Source organism: Ylistrum balloti, unplaced genomic scaffold, assembly GCF_031769215.1.
Source record: "Ylistrum balloti isolate Yb309-2 unplaced genomic scaffold, AGI_CSIRO_Ybal_v1 Utg370240, whole genome shotgun sequence".
NCBI lineage: Eukaryota > Metazoa > Mollusca > Bivalvia > Pectinida > Pectinidae > Ylistrum > Ylistrum balloti.
The window spans coordinates 1,691,745-1,708,772 of NW_026782195.1; the positions used below are offsets into that span (position 1 = coordinate 1,691,745).

At 38.3% G+C, this 17,028-nt stretch overlaps 1 protein-coding gene across 1 annotated transcript; it reads right to left on the reverse strand.

The window, feature by feature from the left end:
- Positions 1–941: 941 nt before the first annotated feature.
- On the reverse strand, positions 942–13,053 carry LOC132552153 (uncharacterized). Its single transcript, XM_060216294.1, has 2 exons — positions 12,696–13,053; positions 942–1,696 (listed from the first exon to the last, which is right to left on the reverse strand). Exons 1-2 carry the CDS (start codon positions 13,051–13,053, stop codon positions 942–944), a joined length of 1,113 nt encoding a protein of 370 aa, XP_060072277.1.
- Positions 13,054–17,028: the final 3,975 nt, after the last annotated feature.

Sequence of the window (17,028 nt, forward strand, 5' to 3'; positions counted from 1 at the left end):
GGCGTTTTATTTAAAATGGACAGAAGACTGGACTATATTGAAAGTAAAACAGGAGGATAAAGATTCAAATGAAATTTGATTTCCCAGCTTTTAAATCTGGCCCCAAGATATTGAGATTTAACACTGATATTATACCACACAATGCACATTTGTAGTAATGCTTAAGGGATATCGATAAAGCAATTTGTACTTTTTGATATCGCCCTTCAGGAAATATACAGAAATCGCACTAATCCTTTCGTCCCATCACGGCCGCTGGCGGTCCTGACTAACTCAATATGTGTTGTGTTGTTGTTTTTTTTTCTAACATATCCTTGTTTTACTGTAATGCATTTGCCTTTCGTGTTTTCGGTGTTAATGGTACGGTGCCTTTAATTGTTACTTAGTGTATGGATAAGGCAACGCACTCTTAATGACTATCCGATATCTTTAGTACAATCTTAAATGGAAGTACGCGAAATTTCTATTAACTGATTTGTGGTATAGAACCCAGAAATGGTGTAATCGATGAAATGAAAGTTTCTGTTTCCTTGGAAATAGAAATTTCTTAAATGCTACATATGTTTTATACTCTCGAGATGTTTATTGAAATCAGATAAATCTTCGTATGGCCAAGCTGTGGTTAAAATGTCCATAGGAAGTAAAACATAGTGTGCACTTAATGGCATTGGTCAATTTATTTTTATTTACATACGTACCAAAAACAATATACATTGAACACAGCTAACCATGACTACATTGCGACCGAACATTCGTTGAATAAAAGTTTTATCTTCATTGGAAATCGCCAGAAAGTCGTTGAGTTTGCAGACACTTGGCAATTACTTGTGGTACAGAATGCCAGGCGAAGTTAACAAGCGGTATTCCGTCTTATCGATCACGTGTTACATAATGTGTTCACATCGGTGTAATTACGCTAAATGGATTTTATCATTACACCCTCAATCTTTCCTCTTGCCTCTCTCCGTTTCTGACGACGTTTCAACGCTATAGTGATATCTAACCTTCATTTCAGTCATGTAATTTTCTGCCGTTTTCTGGAGGTGCGACAAGGTTTCGGCGTATAAGCCATTCATGCACAAATCGGTCGTGTTCAAAGCCTTTACGAAGAGAGGTACGTTCGCAACCGGAAGTTCGAGTAAACTTTTCTTCTCGTCCATTGTACATGCTACAATTGTGTGGTCTTTTATGACGTCATGAGTCTGTAGGACAGATGTGAAACTGCATGGTTTTGTGGGCGGCCGACCGTGAAGGAGTTTGATAAACACTCCTTTAGCCAGTCCTGCCGAAAGTAGATCATTGATACTGTACACATACGCAATATCATCAACATTGATGTGTTTTGATGTTGTCTTTCTCGCTTCTATCATGTAGAATAATCCCTCAGCGTCAAACGGAAGTAAAACCTCGGTATTGTCATCAGTAAAGCAACGCAAACAACGTAGTAACTTCCGGCGTGTCAACTTCCGGTAGTTGTTGTAACGTATAAAATCCTCATGGATGTTGATGACCCGGAGAATTCCTGGTTGAACCTCTACCCGTTGGTATAGTCCTTCAGGTTCACTTTCACATGGAGGTTCCTTCAGCACAAAGCCGGGTACAAATTTGGCTGACAGCATACGGACTGGCATAACTCTAGCGACACTGGCCACAGTCTTCATGGGCATTTCAAGGTCATCAATTAAACGGAACCAACCTGTAAATATGGAGAAAACGTTTATGTTTTGAATAGTTACTTTCAACATTTTACTTAATAGAAAGTTTGTATATGTCAACAGGAACCGCAATGTACGGTCACGCTTTACTTAGATATATCAAATAGAATTTTACAATTCTTGAAACAAGGTTTTTTTCAAGTTTTATTTATCAATTTTATTGGCCTCGATGGGTGCGCGCGAGAGGTCTTACTGCGAAGAGAAACTGGAGTATCCAGAGAAAACCCACTTGGCACGCTGATGACCTCATATCTTTTGGAGAATCGAACCAAAAACGTCTAGGTGAAAGGCGAGTGTGTTACCAACCCGCCATCTAACCGCAATACTTAATGTATACAAATACATATTACAAGTGCGTGACACGTGTTAATGTAAAAAAAAACTACATCATCATGGTAATTGCACCAACACTTCGCGAATGTACATACAGTATTTGTCAACAACTAATTTTGGCATGAGTAGCTAGTAGTCTTAATCAGATACTGGTATAACTTTGTACAGCTCCAAGTCCTTAATCGACGCGCACGTAATTATCCAGTCACCCGCATATAAAGAAAATCAGTATTCTCTTGACAGAGTTCAGAATTTGTTGGTTTTAGTTGTACATTCTAAATACGTAACATATGTGGCGAACTTTGGTTCCAGTGACGTGCGTCACCCACGCTAATCTGCCAGAGTATAGAGATGTATGTAGAGTTAGCGATACAAATGACGGCAGCTTCAAAAATATCGCCCAGATCATCTGATAGCGTCATCTTACCCATTCTCCGTTGTGCTTTTACAGCTCTCCCATCATCTTCCCATGTAGAGCCTCATTCACCATCCCCTTCAGTTCTCGAGCTATCATCCCCTGTAGCTCCTCTATCACAATCTCTCTTCACTGTATCACCCCTCCCTATAGCTCCTCATTATCATCCCCTCTAGTGCCTCTGTCACATCATTCTGTAGAGCCCATATCGTAACCCTAAATAGAACCTTTGACACCGTGCCCTGTAGCGCCCCGTCCCCATCCCCTGCAGCGCCCCGTCATCGTCTTCGGAACGGCCCCTATCACCATCCCTTATAGATCCCTTATGAACATTTCTTATAGCTTCCCCATCACCATATCCTGTAACTCCCCCATCACCATCCCCTGTAGCTTCCCAATAAAAATATCCTGTATCTCCCCCATCATCATCCCCTGTAGCGCCCCGTCATCGCCTTCCGAACCGCACCTATAGTGCCCCTATCACCGTTCCCGGTAGTATATGCCGCACAATACATCTGAAGTTATGATAGAATTCATAACTGGGTTGAACCGATTATTTTTCGCGGGTCGTCTCTTGGTATTCAAACAGTGTACAGGTAGTTCGACATTCACGATTATCGTCACCAATTCCAGTGAATTCGATTCCCTTTTGTGACTTAGCGTCGACATTATGCTAATATGAAGAAAGATATTGCGCTTAGAACCCATGTAATGTTTTTAATAGAAATAAACTGAAACGAACGAGATCTTGATTTAGAGGCTTTGGCAATGAATGTCAGAATTGTTTTTTCTTATATTCCCGAAGCAGTGAAATTATTCGATAATTGAAAACAAAGATACTACACTTGATCTGTTTTCTATCGATCAAACGATGTATAAAAAAGCACCACATTACACTGATCCGTTCCGACAGAGAAGAAATAAGATAGTGGTTATATGGAGTTCTTTTAACCTTTTAATACTAAGGCGATTTTCTCTAATTATCACGATCTTCCACTTCAATCGATTTCCCACGAGCTTCGTCATAAAGGCAACAAGATCGATGCCTAGCTGTTTCTGGATGTTTGTCGTATGGGTATTACGGTTTTCTCAGACCTTGAAGGCAGACCTTTTTGCCTTGTGCAAGGTGTATTTAAAGTCATCAAACGCTCGTTCGGAATTCCGCCCTGACGTTAAAGAATAAGCCAATCGAACTTTGGTATTTCGGAAACAGACACCAAGCAGATGATTTTCTCAAAGACTCCCAGGTTAAGTTTAAGTGTCTTTAATAAACTTCGGTAACTAGTTTAAGTGGTAACTCATCATGTGGCCCTACTTTACAGACAACTAATTAACGGCATCTGTTACCGTAATTTTACCTTTCGGTGGACAACTAGAAAAATGTACTTGACGACAAAGTCTTACCATTTGGTGGACAACCTGAAAAATTTACTTATCAACCAAATATTACCTTTCAATGGACAACCAGAAAAATTACTTGTCAACAAAGTCTTACCTTTCTGTGGACAACCTGAAAAATTTACATATCAACAAAGTCTTACCTTTCTGTGGACAACCTGAAAAAATAACTTATCAACCAAATCTTACCTTTCGATGGACAACCAGAAAAAGGTACTTGTCAACAAAGTCTTACCTTTCTGTGGACAACCTGAAAAATTTACTTATCAACCAAGTCTTACCTTTCTGTGGACAACCAGAAAAAAGGTTCCTATCAACAAAGTCTTAGCTTTCTGTCGAAACCGCAAAAACGGAACAGATCAATCAAGTCTTACTTTTCTGTGGGCAAGCAACGAACTTCTTCCTTTTTTTGTGAGCAAGCAATGAACTTAAATTTCCTAAGACAACCAAAAATAGGACTTACAAATCAAGTCTCACCTTTTCGAAGACAGCTAGAAACTACAGCTTATAAATTAAATCCGGGATTTTCTATGCAAAATTAGAAAAAAGATTTACCAAGTACTTTGGAAACCCATTTGGATAGATATTTAAGGATGAAACAAAACCTGAACCAAAGGGCACTTCACATATTGGGTTCATACACATCAATGGAACTTTTTATCTTTTTTTCTCTATTTCTTAAAAAGTTTCATTAATCAAAGTGCTATTTTTACGCAAAAAGGAAACAATAACAAATAAATATTTTATATTTACAGCGGTGTTCTTCCATTGGTACATTGATTTTAACATTCACTAATCTGAGGCTGTGTTTTCAAATCTCTCGTGTGCCAGCCGCCGGTAAGAAACCCATTGCGGTATCAATGTAGAATGTTGGGCTCAGATTCATGAAAAGTACTTTGTGTAAGAAAGCTGCGCACGTTTTCTTGGCGGAGGACTGGAAGATCAAATCATGTTTTTGAAAAAACACAATAATTTGAACAACATATAAAAACAGTGACTTTTTAAAATTTTTTTTTTAAATATTCCGCTATTTATGTTATCAAGATTGGCCCTCATTTGAATCCGCAGCTTCTTATTTCAATATATTTATATATAAAGTATGAAGAGTATGATTTCATTTGACATCTTATTGGCAAGTACACTTGAGTTTGTTTTAGTCACAAAGCGTTAGGCGCGGGCCTCTTCACTATTCATACGCCATCCGCGTGTTTTTGTTTTCACACAAAGTTTCGACTTGCGCTAGGACCGAGAAAGCAGAGTAAGAGGACAATAAGTATTCACCTTCTTTAGAATGAGAGCGTGGTATCTCAACCTTCGTGTGGAGATCATTAAGTTGGCAAACACTCGGCAAGCCTCGGGTATTATTCTCAGCACCCATCGGCTGTAAAATTTATCGATATGCATGTACCATCATAAGAGTGAAAAGAAGGGCAGTAACTCTGGGATATCAGAATGTAAAAAGGGTGAAAGAATCTATTAGTCTTTATTTTTGGAGTCAACTTTCAAGCAAATGATTATGAACGGCCTAGAATGTACTATACTATTAAGGCTGTATGTACTTGTTTAAGTAAGATAGACCAGATTGTTGATGAAATTACCAGGCTCGCTGGACCCGTGTTGCATAGTAATGAATGGCTTTCCGATACTTGTTAGTACAAGATACCCACATACTAAAGTACTGTGTGAATTGTCTCCTCCTGGTACACCAAGTATACCTAGCCAGTTGTAATAAATAAATCATGGAGACAATCACGTTTACAGTTGTACTAATTTAACACTGTAAATTGAGAATGTACATCAAGTCGGAATTCAGTCAGGGAGGTGAACTCTGTCTGCGACACCTCCAGGTTTCGTTTACAAAGCTAGCGTTGTAAACATCAGGTTTTTATGGAGGCAAAATTTGTACATGTACATTCAGGATTGTGCTTATCTCTGAAATCAACTGTTTCACTTCATCACACCTTATCAACAATTTACTGCACTTAATAAGGAGTACACTTGTCACTGAAAGCAGTATATGAACTTGATAAGAGGTGCGCTTGTCACTGAAAGCAGTACATGGACATATTAAGGAGTACACTGATCACTGAAAGCAGTACATGGACTTAATAAAGAGTACACTTACCGCTGATCAAAATCATCAAGAAAATTCTTTCATGTGAATTATCGGATCTAAGTCGATCAGATGCCGTCCACGGAAACCCTTGACAAAGGTCAAGGGTCATTGTAGAGAATAAAGAGCGTCATGTAATCACTGGTTTTACTACAGATAATTACATCGCTGGTCAGTAACTTGTGATAGGAATCGACCCTCGTTGACAGTTTTCTCTCGCCCATTATCGGACTGCAATCAACTTGGTTTTATTGTACAAATGTAACAAAAAATCAATGTAGCCGACTGGTGTGGCCCACTTAACACCTGACTGGTGTCCTAATTAAGACACATTGCACGGTATTCAGCTTTCCCTACCTCCCCTCGGGCAACAACTATCTGCTTGTTCATCAATGTCGACTCGTCCCCGTAGCTGTTATTCTAGAGCAGCGGTAGTCCACGAGAAACGCATTATTGATACAACATACGCCGAAAGTGATATCTATCAACCTCGTCTTCTCAAGCGTGTCTATGGGTACATAAAGGAAATATATAACTTGTCTACCCGATCGTAGATTAGATATTTGAGTGCCAATCAACCGAAAATTGACCTAATTCCACATGGTGTATTGATCAGCTGTTACCCCAAGAAACCAATAATATACTAGCGATATAGACTGGTGTGTTCCCGGTGGTGGGACTGTTTGTCAGGAGGGCGAGGAACAATATACAGATGTAGTTACGATAACTCAATATTGATTAACTGTTTACTCACAAACACAAACGATACACAAGAGAATCGTTATTCGTCGGAAGTATCTTTGGAAGACGGTGTTGCGTATTTTATTGAAAAGTAACGGATCCAGAGACCCGAGGGATGTTAAATGTTAGATTCCAGATTTCAACAATATTAAAAGTGCGAGAAGTACATGTAGTTTCGGAAGAATAATTGAACAAACTTTTATTAAGAAAGTCATGTTACCAAGAATTAGAGTACAGCAGATGGGTATATGTTTATTTATTTCGTCCAGTTTGACGCATGGATAATGTTATTTACATCCTCTATCTAAATAATGTTGACGTTATTTGTTACTAGTCGCTTCTGACTGGCAAGTAAAGCGAGGTAGTGAGTTGTCACAGGAAAGAGTTCGTTAAAGAAAGTTGAAAACAATTTGTTTCCGACTGAATAAACTGTATTTATTTCCCGATAGTAGCGGACAGGAAAGACAGAAATGATGAACATACCATTACTGTTACCAGGAGATGCAGTAGGGCCACAGTTACCCTGACGAGAAGAATGACCAACATTACCTACGTAACCTATGAAAATGACAACAATTGTGACCCAGTGTACACCTTCTTTACCAAAGAATATTGAGCCAGTTGTAGCCATGTATTTACATCCATCAATAATAATCAAAGTTAAGTCAGCCTTTACCTACATCTTAAAACTGACAAAAGCTATGGTCAAATATATATACATTTAGAACAAAACAACAATGACAATGACAAAACGATTTGATATTTTTTTTAAAGATAACGACGGAAGTAACGGGTGTTCAATATTACTGTCCACAAGTCCGAATACGGGACGTCAGTTGTTACCATTTCAGAAGGCTTTTAAAGATAATTTTTCGGTTAAAGTTGAAGGTTTTTACATAACTAAATAATAATGACACAACAATCACTGACGTCATGTTCTTGCGTCTATAATTCAGAGAAATAAAACAAATATGTAGTAGCATTAATTTTTACCACTGACAGGTATAACAACAATCGATGTGTTTACCTTTACCACTGACAGGTATAACAACAAGTTGATGTCTTTACCTTTATCACTGACAGGTATAACAACAAGTTGATGTCCTTACCTTTATCACTGACAGGTATAACAACAATCGATGTGTTTACCTTTATCACTGACAGGTATAACAACAATCGATGTGTTTACCTTTACCACTGACAGGTATAACAAGTTTATGTCTTTACCTTTATCACTGACAGGTATAACAACAATCGATGTCCCTACCTTTATCACTGACAGGTATAACAACAATCAATGTCCCTACCTTTATCACTGACAGGTATAACAACAAGTGATGTCCTTACCTTTATCACTGACAGGTATAACAACAATCGACGTCCTTCCCTTTATCACTGACAGGTATAACAACAATCGATGTGTTTACCTTTATCAGGTATAACAACAATCGATGTGTTTACCTTTACCACTGACAGGTATAACAACAAGTTTATGTCTTTACCTTTATCACTGACAGGTATAACAACAAGTTTATGTCTTTACCTTTATCACTGACAGGTATAACAACAATCGATGTCCCTACCTTTATCACTGACAGGTATAACAACAATCAATGTCCCTACCTTTATCACTGACAGGTATAACAACAATCAATGTCCCTACCTTTATCACTGACAGGTATAACAACAATCAATGTCCCTACCTTTATCACTGACAGGTATAACAACAATCAATGTCCCTACCTTTATCACTGACAGGTATAACAACAATCAATGTCCCTACCTTTATCACTGACAGGTATAACAACAAGTTTATGTCTTTACCTTTATCACTGACAGGTATAACAACAATCGATGTCCCTACCTTTATCACTGACAGGTATAACAACAATCAATGTCCCTACCTTTATCACTGACAGGTATAACAACAATCAATGTCCCTACCTTTATCACTGACAGGTATAACAACAAGTGATGTCCTTACCTTTATCACTGACAGGTATAACAACAATCGACGTCCTTCCCTTTATCACTGACAGGTATAACAACAATCGATGTGTTTACCTTTATCAGGTATAACAACAATCGATGTGTTTACCTTTACCACTGACAGGTATAACAACAAGTTTATGTCTTTACCTTTATCATTGACAGGTATAACAACAAGTTTATGTCTTTACCTTTATCACTGACAGGTATAACAACAATCGATGTCCCTACCTTTATCACTGACAGGTATAACAACAATCGATGTGTTTACCTTTATCACTGACAGGTATAACAACAAGCGATATCCCTACCTTTATCACTGACAGGTATAACAATAATCAATGTCCCTACCTTTATCCCTATTATAACAACAATAGATATGTTTACCTTTATCACTGACAGGTATAACAACAATCGATGTATTTACCTTTATCACTGACAGGTATAACAACAAGTGATGTCTTTACCTTTATCACTGACCAACAATCGATGTGTTTACCTTTATCGCTGACAGGTATAACAACAATCGATGTGTTTACCTTTATTACTGACCAACAATTGATGTGTTTACCTTTATCACTGACAGGTATAACAACAATCGATGTCCTTACCTTTATCACTGTCAGGTATAACAACAAGCGATGTCTTTAACTTTATCACTGACAGGTTTAACAACAATCGATGTACTTACCTTTATCACTGTCAGGTATAACAACAAGCGATGTCTTTAACTTTATCACTGACAGGTTTAACAACAATCGATGTACTTACCTTTATCACTGTCAGGTATAACAACAAGTTTATGTCTTTACCTTTATCACTGACAGGTATAACAACAAGCGATGTACTTGCCTTTATCACTGACAGGTCTAACAACAATCGATGTTTCACCTTTATCACGGACAGGTATAACAACAAGCGATGTACTTACCTTTATCACGGACAGGTATAACAACAAGCGATGTCTTTACCTTTATCACTGACAGGTGTAACAACAATCGATGTCTTCACCTTTATCACTGACAGGTATAACAACAAGTTTATGTCTTTACCTTTATCACTGACAGGTATAACAACAAGCGATGTACTTACCTTTATCACTGACAGGTATAACAACAAGCGATGTCCCTACCTTTATCACTGACTGGTATAACAACAATCAATGTCCCTACCTTTATCACTGACAGGTATAACAACAAGCGATGTCCCTACCTTTATCACTGACAGGTATAACAACAATCGATGTTCTCACCTTTATCACTGACAGGTATTACAACAATCAATGTCCCTACCTTTATCATCGACAGGTATAACAACAAGTGATGTCCTTACCTTTATCACTGACTGGTATAACAACAATCGATGTCCCTACCTTTATCACTGACAGGTATAACAACAAGCGATGTCCCTACCTTTATCACTGACAGGTATAACAACAAGTGATGTCTTTACCTTTATCACTGACAGGTATAACAACAAGTAATGTCCTTACCTTTATCACTGACAGGTATAACAACAATCAATGTCCCTACCTTTATAACTGACAGGTATAACAACAATCAATGTCCCTACCTTTATCACCGACAGGTATAACAACAAGTGATGTCCTTACCTTTATCACTGACTGGTATAACAACAATCGATGTCCCTACCTTTATCACTGACAGGTATAACAACAAGCGATGTCCCTACCTTTATCACTGACAGGTATAACAACAAGTGATGTCTTTACCTTTATCACTGACAGGTATAACAACAAGTTTATGTCTTTACCTTTATCACTGACAGGTATAACAACAATCGATGTCCCTACCTTTATCACTGACAGGTATAACAACAATCAATGTCCCTACCTTTATCACTGACAGGTATAACAACAATCAATGTCCCTACCTTTATCACTGACAGGTATAACAACAATCAATGTCCCTACCTTTATCACTGACAGGTATAACAACAATCAATGTCCCTACCTTTATCACTGACAGGTATAACAACAATCAATGTCCCTACCTTTATCACTGACAGGTATAACAACAAGTTTATGTCTTTACCTTTATCACTGACAGGTATAACAACAATCGATGTCCCTACCTTTATCACTGACAGGTATAACAACAATCAATGTCCCTACCTTTATCACTGACAGGTATAACAACAATCAATGTCCCTACCTTTATCACTGACAGGTATAACAACAAGTGATGTCCTTACCTTTATCACTGACAGGTATAACAACAATCGACGTCCTTCCCTTTATCACTGACAGGTATAACAACAATCGATGTGTTTACCTTTATCAGGTATAACAACAATCGATGTGTTTACCTTTACCACTGACAGGTATAACAACAAGTTTATGTCTTTACCTTTATCATTGACAGGTATAACAACAAGTTTATGTCTTTACCTTTATCACTGACAGGTATAACAACAATCGATGTCCCTACCTTTATCACTGACAGGTATAACAACAATCGATGTGTTTACCTTTATCACTGACAGGTATAACAACAAGCGATATCCCTACCTTTATCACTGACAGGTATAACAATAATCAATGTCCCTACCTTTATCCCTATTATAACAACAATAGATATGTTTACCTTTATCACTGACAGGTATAACAACAATCGATGTATTTACCTTTATCACTGACAGGTATAACAACAAGTGATGTCTTTACCTTTATCACTGACCAACAATCGATGTGTTTACCTTTATCGCTGACAGGTATAACAACAATCGATGTGTTTACCTTTATTACTGACCAACAATTGATGTGTTTACCTTTATCACTGACAGGTATAACAACAATCGATGTCCTTACCTTTATCACTGTCAGGTATAACAACAAGCGATGTCTTTAACTTTATCACTGACAGGTTTAACAACAATCGATGTACTTACCTTTATCACTGTCAGGTATAACAACAAGCGATGTCTTTAACTTTATCACTGACAGGTTTAACAACAATCGATGTACTTACCTTTATCACTGTCAGGTATAACAACAAGTTTATGTCTTTACCTTTATCACTGACAGGTATAACAACAAGCGATGTACTTGCCTTTATCACTGACAGGTCTAACAACAATCGATGTTTCACCTTTATCACGGACAGGTATAACAACAAGCGATGTACTTACCTTTATCACGGACAGGTATAACAACAAGCGATGTCTTTACCTTTATCACTGACAGGTGTAACAACAATCGATGTCTTCACCTTTATCACTGACAGGTATAACAACAAGTTTATGTCTTTACCTTTATCACTGACAGGTATAACAACAAGCGATGTACTTACCTTTATCACTGACAGGTATAACAACAAGCGATGTCCCTACCTTTATCACTGACTGGTATAACAACAATCAATGTCCCTACCTTTATCACTGACAGGTATAACAACAAGCGATGTCCCTACCTTTATCACTGACAGGTATAACAACAATCGATGTTCTCACCTTTATCACTGACAGGTATTACAACAATCAATGTCCCTACCTTTATCACCGACAGGTATAACAACAAGTGATGTCCTTACCTTTATCACTGACTGGTATAACAACAATCGATGTCCCTACCTTTATCACTGACAGGTATAACAACAAGCGATGTCCCTACCTTTATCACTGACAGGTATAACAACAAGTGATGTCTTTACCTTTATCACTGACAGGTATAACAACAAGTAATGTCCTTACCTTTATCACTGACAGGTATAACAACAATCAATGTCCCTACCTTTATAACTGACAGGTATAACAACAATCAATGTCCCTACCTTTATCACCGACAGGTATAACAACAAGTGATGTCCTTACCTTTATCACTGACTGGTATAACAACAATCGATGTCCCTACCTTTATCACTGACAGGTATAACAACAAGCGATGTCCCTACCTTTATCACTGACAGGTATAACAACAAGTGATGTCTTTACCTTTATCACTGACAGGTATAACAACAAGTGATGTCCTTACCTTTATAACTGACAGGTATAACAACGATTGGTGTTTTGTCCTTACACGGAGCACCTGCTAATACATCGACGGAAGTGACGTTTTTGGCGTAAACTTTCCTGCCCCTCATCTCTTTATACACAACGAGGGGTTTATGTATATCGTTAGCGCCCTCCAAACTAGCCAATAACCGGTTCTCTTGCCAAACCTTGACCACTGTTGGCAGACTGTTCTCGTCTAGAATATCCTTCATGGTCTGAGGCTGGTCACTCCAGACGATCGGGAGGTTGCCGGACATGGCTCCCTGGAGCACGGACTCCGGGTCCATGGCTGTGTCCGTGGAATGTGGCGAAGAGGACTGTGGTAGGGATGTCAACATAGTGTTAGTATCAGCTGTCTATCCTCAGATACACACCAATAACGTGTCAGATCAATATCCCGGTACACTGTGAATCATACAGCCCAACCGTTCATTCATGTTACCACAACTAGTTCCTTCCCGGCCTATTTATATTTAAAGAGCAATTTTTCAATAGTCTAGTCTCATATTTGGCATGTTGTTTCCATGTATGTGTTCGTCACGATGATACCGCGCGGTGGCTGTACGTTGATTCTATAACACTCGCATGGAGTAAGTCAGAGCCAACGTAAAGGTCTTTTGAAATCCTCCGAAATTCTTCCCTTATATTGCCCTCGTTTGAATATTCAGATCCGAGACCTTTAAAACTTATAACAGCATTGATCACATGAGACGCTATGCAATGTAAATATACATGACGATCACGGGTGAGAAAGTGTTCTTAAGTTACCTCGGTCTATAGAACACACGAAAACGCTATAGCAGTTCATATAATATGATCAATAACCGCGCAGGAAGCCAGTAGGAATACGCCACTACGGGTGTATTAAGTGTGTAGTAAAACCTAATTTGATATCCGTACAACGTTCGAGGCTGGAACAGTAAGCGAGAATTCTACAAAAATTACAAAGTATTCCCCAGAGCGTGCCACGACTTCAGATTGTCTTAATGTGACGTTCAACACCAATCTCAATCCAGCTTCAATGTAGAAGGACGATGTGACACTTTTTGAAGTGAATGTAATATTCTGTAATTTGTCTCGGGTTACCCTTTCAGTGATTCGCGCCGAGTACGTTACGATTGTGTAGATATATACATAATCCCGCTTCCGTTTAACCAAGTCGTTGCCTTTTTAATATCAGTTTTTTTCTTTCTCCACAGAATAATGTACAGCTTCCATCAACTAACGATACACTAATTCCTTTTTACACTTCGGTTTACTCAGCACATCTCACTAATGGAATGTTACCATATTTAGTTATTTAACACACATTAAAAACATCGAGGCTTTTAAACATCTAGTAAAGTTACATCAGCTCAAAATTTATCATACTCCAGTATCGATTCGTCAAAGTAGGCTTTTACACAAGTTAAAACTGCGCCCGGTGTCCCGTAAACTGTTTTCAATCTACCCATTAAAACATCTGTATAAATCCAGGGTTATATATTAACCGACGTGACTATAACCTCATGAACATAATTGCAGTTCCGTCTATCCTAATCCTTAAAACGTTTCAATGTGTCAGGAGTAATTACACGCTTGGAATGATAGAAACCTACGCATGCCACGCCACCTACCGGTAATTTCTCACGACAGTTGTACCCTCGTCCCTTGGGTGTGACAGTAGGGTAGCTTCCGCTATTTGACTACATATGTTGGTCGTGTTGTGACGTCACGGACCCTGCCTAGGGGGCCTACGTCGAGTCGTTAAAATGAAGTGATAAGATGTATACTTGACCTTTTCAACTTAATTGTGATGGAATGTCCGATTCCGTATCGTCGTGGTCAATTTCATCTGTCAATCTAGATGTTGTGGCCTATTTTGCACTCGGTACAGTAAGGTACCCGATCATTGAACCCAAAATTCCGACATCGAACTTTGACGTCTAGACTTTATTTCTAAGTAGGAAGGTCATGTATAGAATAACATTTAATCCGATGTTTCGTGGCGTGTCGATGATAATAGGTATATAATTATGTAAGGACCCCCAAATTCGTTCCAGAGGACACAATGGATATCGTGAAACACACGGACAGCTTTACCAGATTTCAGCTGGATTTGATTTGATTTAATACCATCGCAGTGCAGGGAATACTAATATGTTAAAATCCTCCCACAACACAGCTCCATAAACACATTCTCCAAATTGCTTTGTTACCGCTTTGCTAGTATTGTTCACTCGGATCTAATTTATTTTAGTTTTCTTTTCCCAAACACTGGTTGAGATGAAATATAGTTTGTATTTTTTAAGAAAGCATATACTTCATTATATATAAAAATCCATGTTGTTGGCGCGGCCTGTGAATCTTTGAGTATGGAAGCTTCAGATATTTTCAGATACTATTGTCACAGCAAGTGATCGAGTGTCCAAGGTCAGTGATAATTCACTTCTACCTCGAGTGTTGAAACTGCTGTTGATGTCGTCTATTTTAACCTTTTAACCGGTTACTTTAGTAAGGGTGTGTTGTAAAGTGCTGATAAACGATAACGTTAGAGGCAGTAAAACCGTATTTGTCTAACTGATATGTAAACACCGAAACTACCCGAGCAGTTACTGTGTGTCCTGTTTGTTCTATTTGTTACAAAAGTACCGAGATAAGATTTTGCAGCCATTGTATTCAATATATGTTTACTACAACAGCGCGTCTAAATCATTTAACGTTATCCAACCATTCGTGATCTGTCCATACTTGATGTCTCCATGTTACGATTGTACTCAGATAAATCTATATTCTTTGTCGCCATCTTTCTTGGAACTATCGGTACGTGGCGTGACCACCCAGAACCTCGGTGTCTCGGTGGCACTCTGATCTGTCAATTTTTGTTGTCTCATTCTCCGCCAATGTTTGACGTTTACACGGGGGATATTTTTCGATGGCGTCTTGTAATCTTCAATGTACCATGGCGATTTCATTGATGCGAACACCATCAGGTCGGGTTTTCAAAACATTTAAGTATTTTACATATACCTTACTATTGAAAAGAATTAATACCATGTCTCTAAGCTCATTTTAAAATCCACAATATTTGGTGCAATCTGATAAGGATTTTTCCTCCTTCCGCGTGAAACAGACCCAAACCCACACGTACATATTGCTGGGTCAATACACATATAGAGTATATGGTCCAAAAGAGCGAAATTGCTGTTCCTTCGTCAGAGGTCCTGTTTTACCCACAATTGTAAAGGCAGGTCAATTATTCTTTTGTAAATCTACTATTGAAGGAAACTGTATAAAAATTGTCATCACGGTTTAAACCAAAAACCGGGATAATGAAAATATAAGTTTAAATATTTCCTTTCTCCCATATTTCTAGAAAAAAAATAACGAAAATTGCTTTAGGTGTCGCAGTCGACAGTGTCTGATGATACCGTCCGTCGGCATGTTATAGGAGAAGTGGTCCCCGTGGTAACCAAATGAATGCAATCTGACAGTCAAAAGTGACAGAGAAGCTGTAAAACCAAACTTCTTCCTGATTAGCAGGTGTTAGTGATGTCTGACTGTAAAGGAATATACGTTACCCTGTCCTGTAATGTAGAAGAGTTTGAGTTATGTCATTTTTCCCGACGTCCTTCATTTGACTACGACCTTGAAGAAGGTCTAAGTTTATGCTAAAATGCAGCGTGTCGATCACTCTCTTATTCTTGTTGTTTCGTATGATTTCTTTCTATTTTTTTCAGATTTTGAAGACTAATGGCCAAGCCTTATCAGGAAATGAAATATCTCACAATAAAACACAGATGGACAGCACAACAAAAATGACATACGAACGAAATGAAATCAGAACTGTGTGGAAAGCTTCGTCAACTAGAGCCCTGCTGAGGAACGACTGTACAACAATAGGTACTAATTTTAAAGGCAGTTTTTATTGTATTACCACAAATTGCAGTCAACAGAAATGAGTCACGGGTCACGAGAATTTTTACACGTTTCTAAAGCCTCTATCACATAATATCGTAGTGGCATCTAATGAGACTGTCTGTAAACCCAGCTCTTTTGAAATTCCGAGCTCGTTCATCAAGCGGGTACTACTAAGGTCTTGCTGATGTGGAGATGCACTGCTGTGTGATTTGTAACAGTTTTTATTACGTTAGGCCACGGTAAAACGAACTGCGGTTCATTTCAACATTATGGTGTAATGACCCCCGCCCCATCCATTGTGTAGCGAAGCCAATTTATATTTTGTTTTCAATTGCTGTTTCTTCATTAAATTTCTATCACTTTGCTTAATTATGTTTCTCAATACATAACAAAACACAAAAGATAACAAGGGT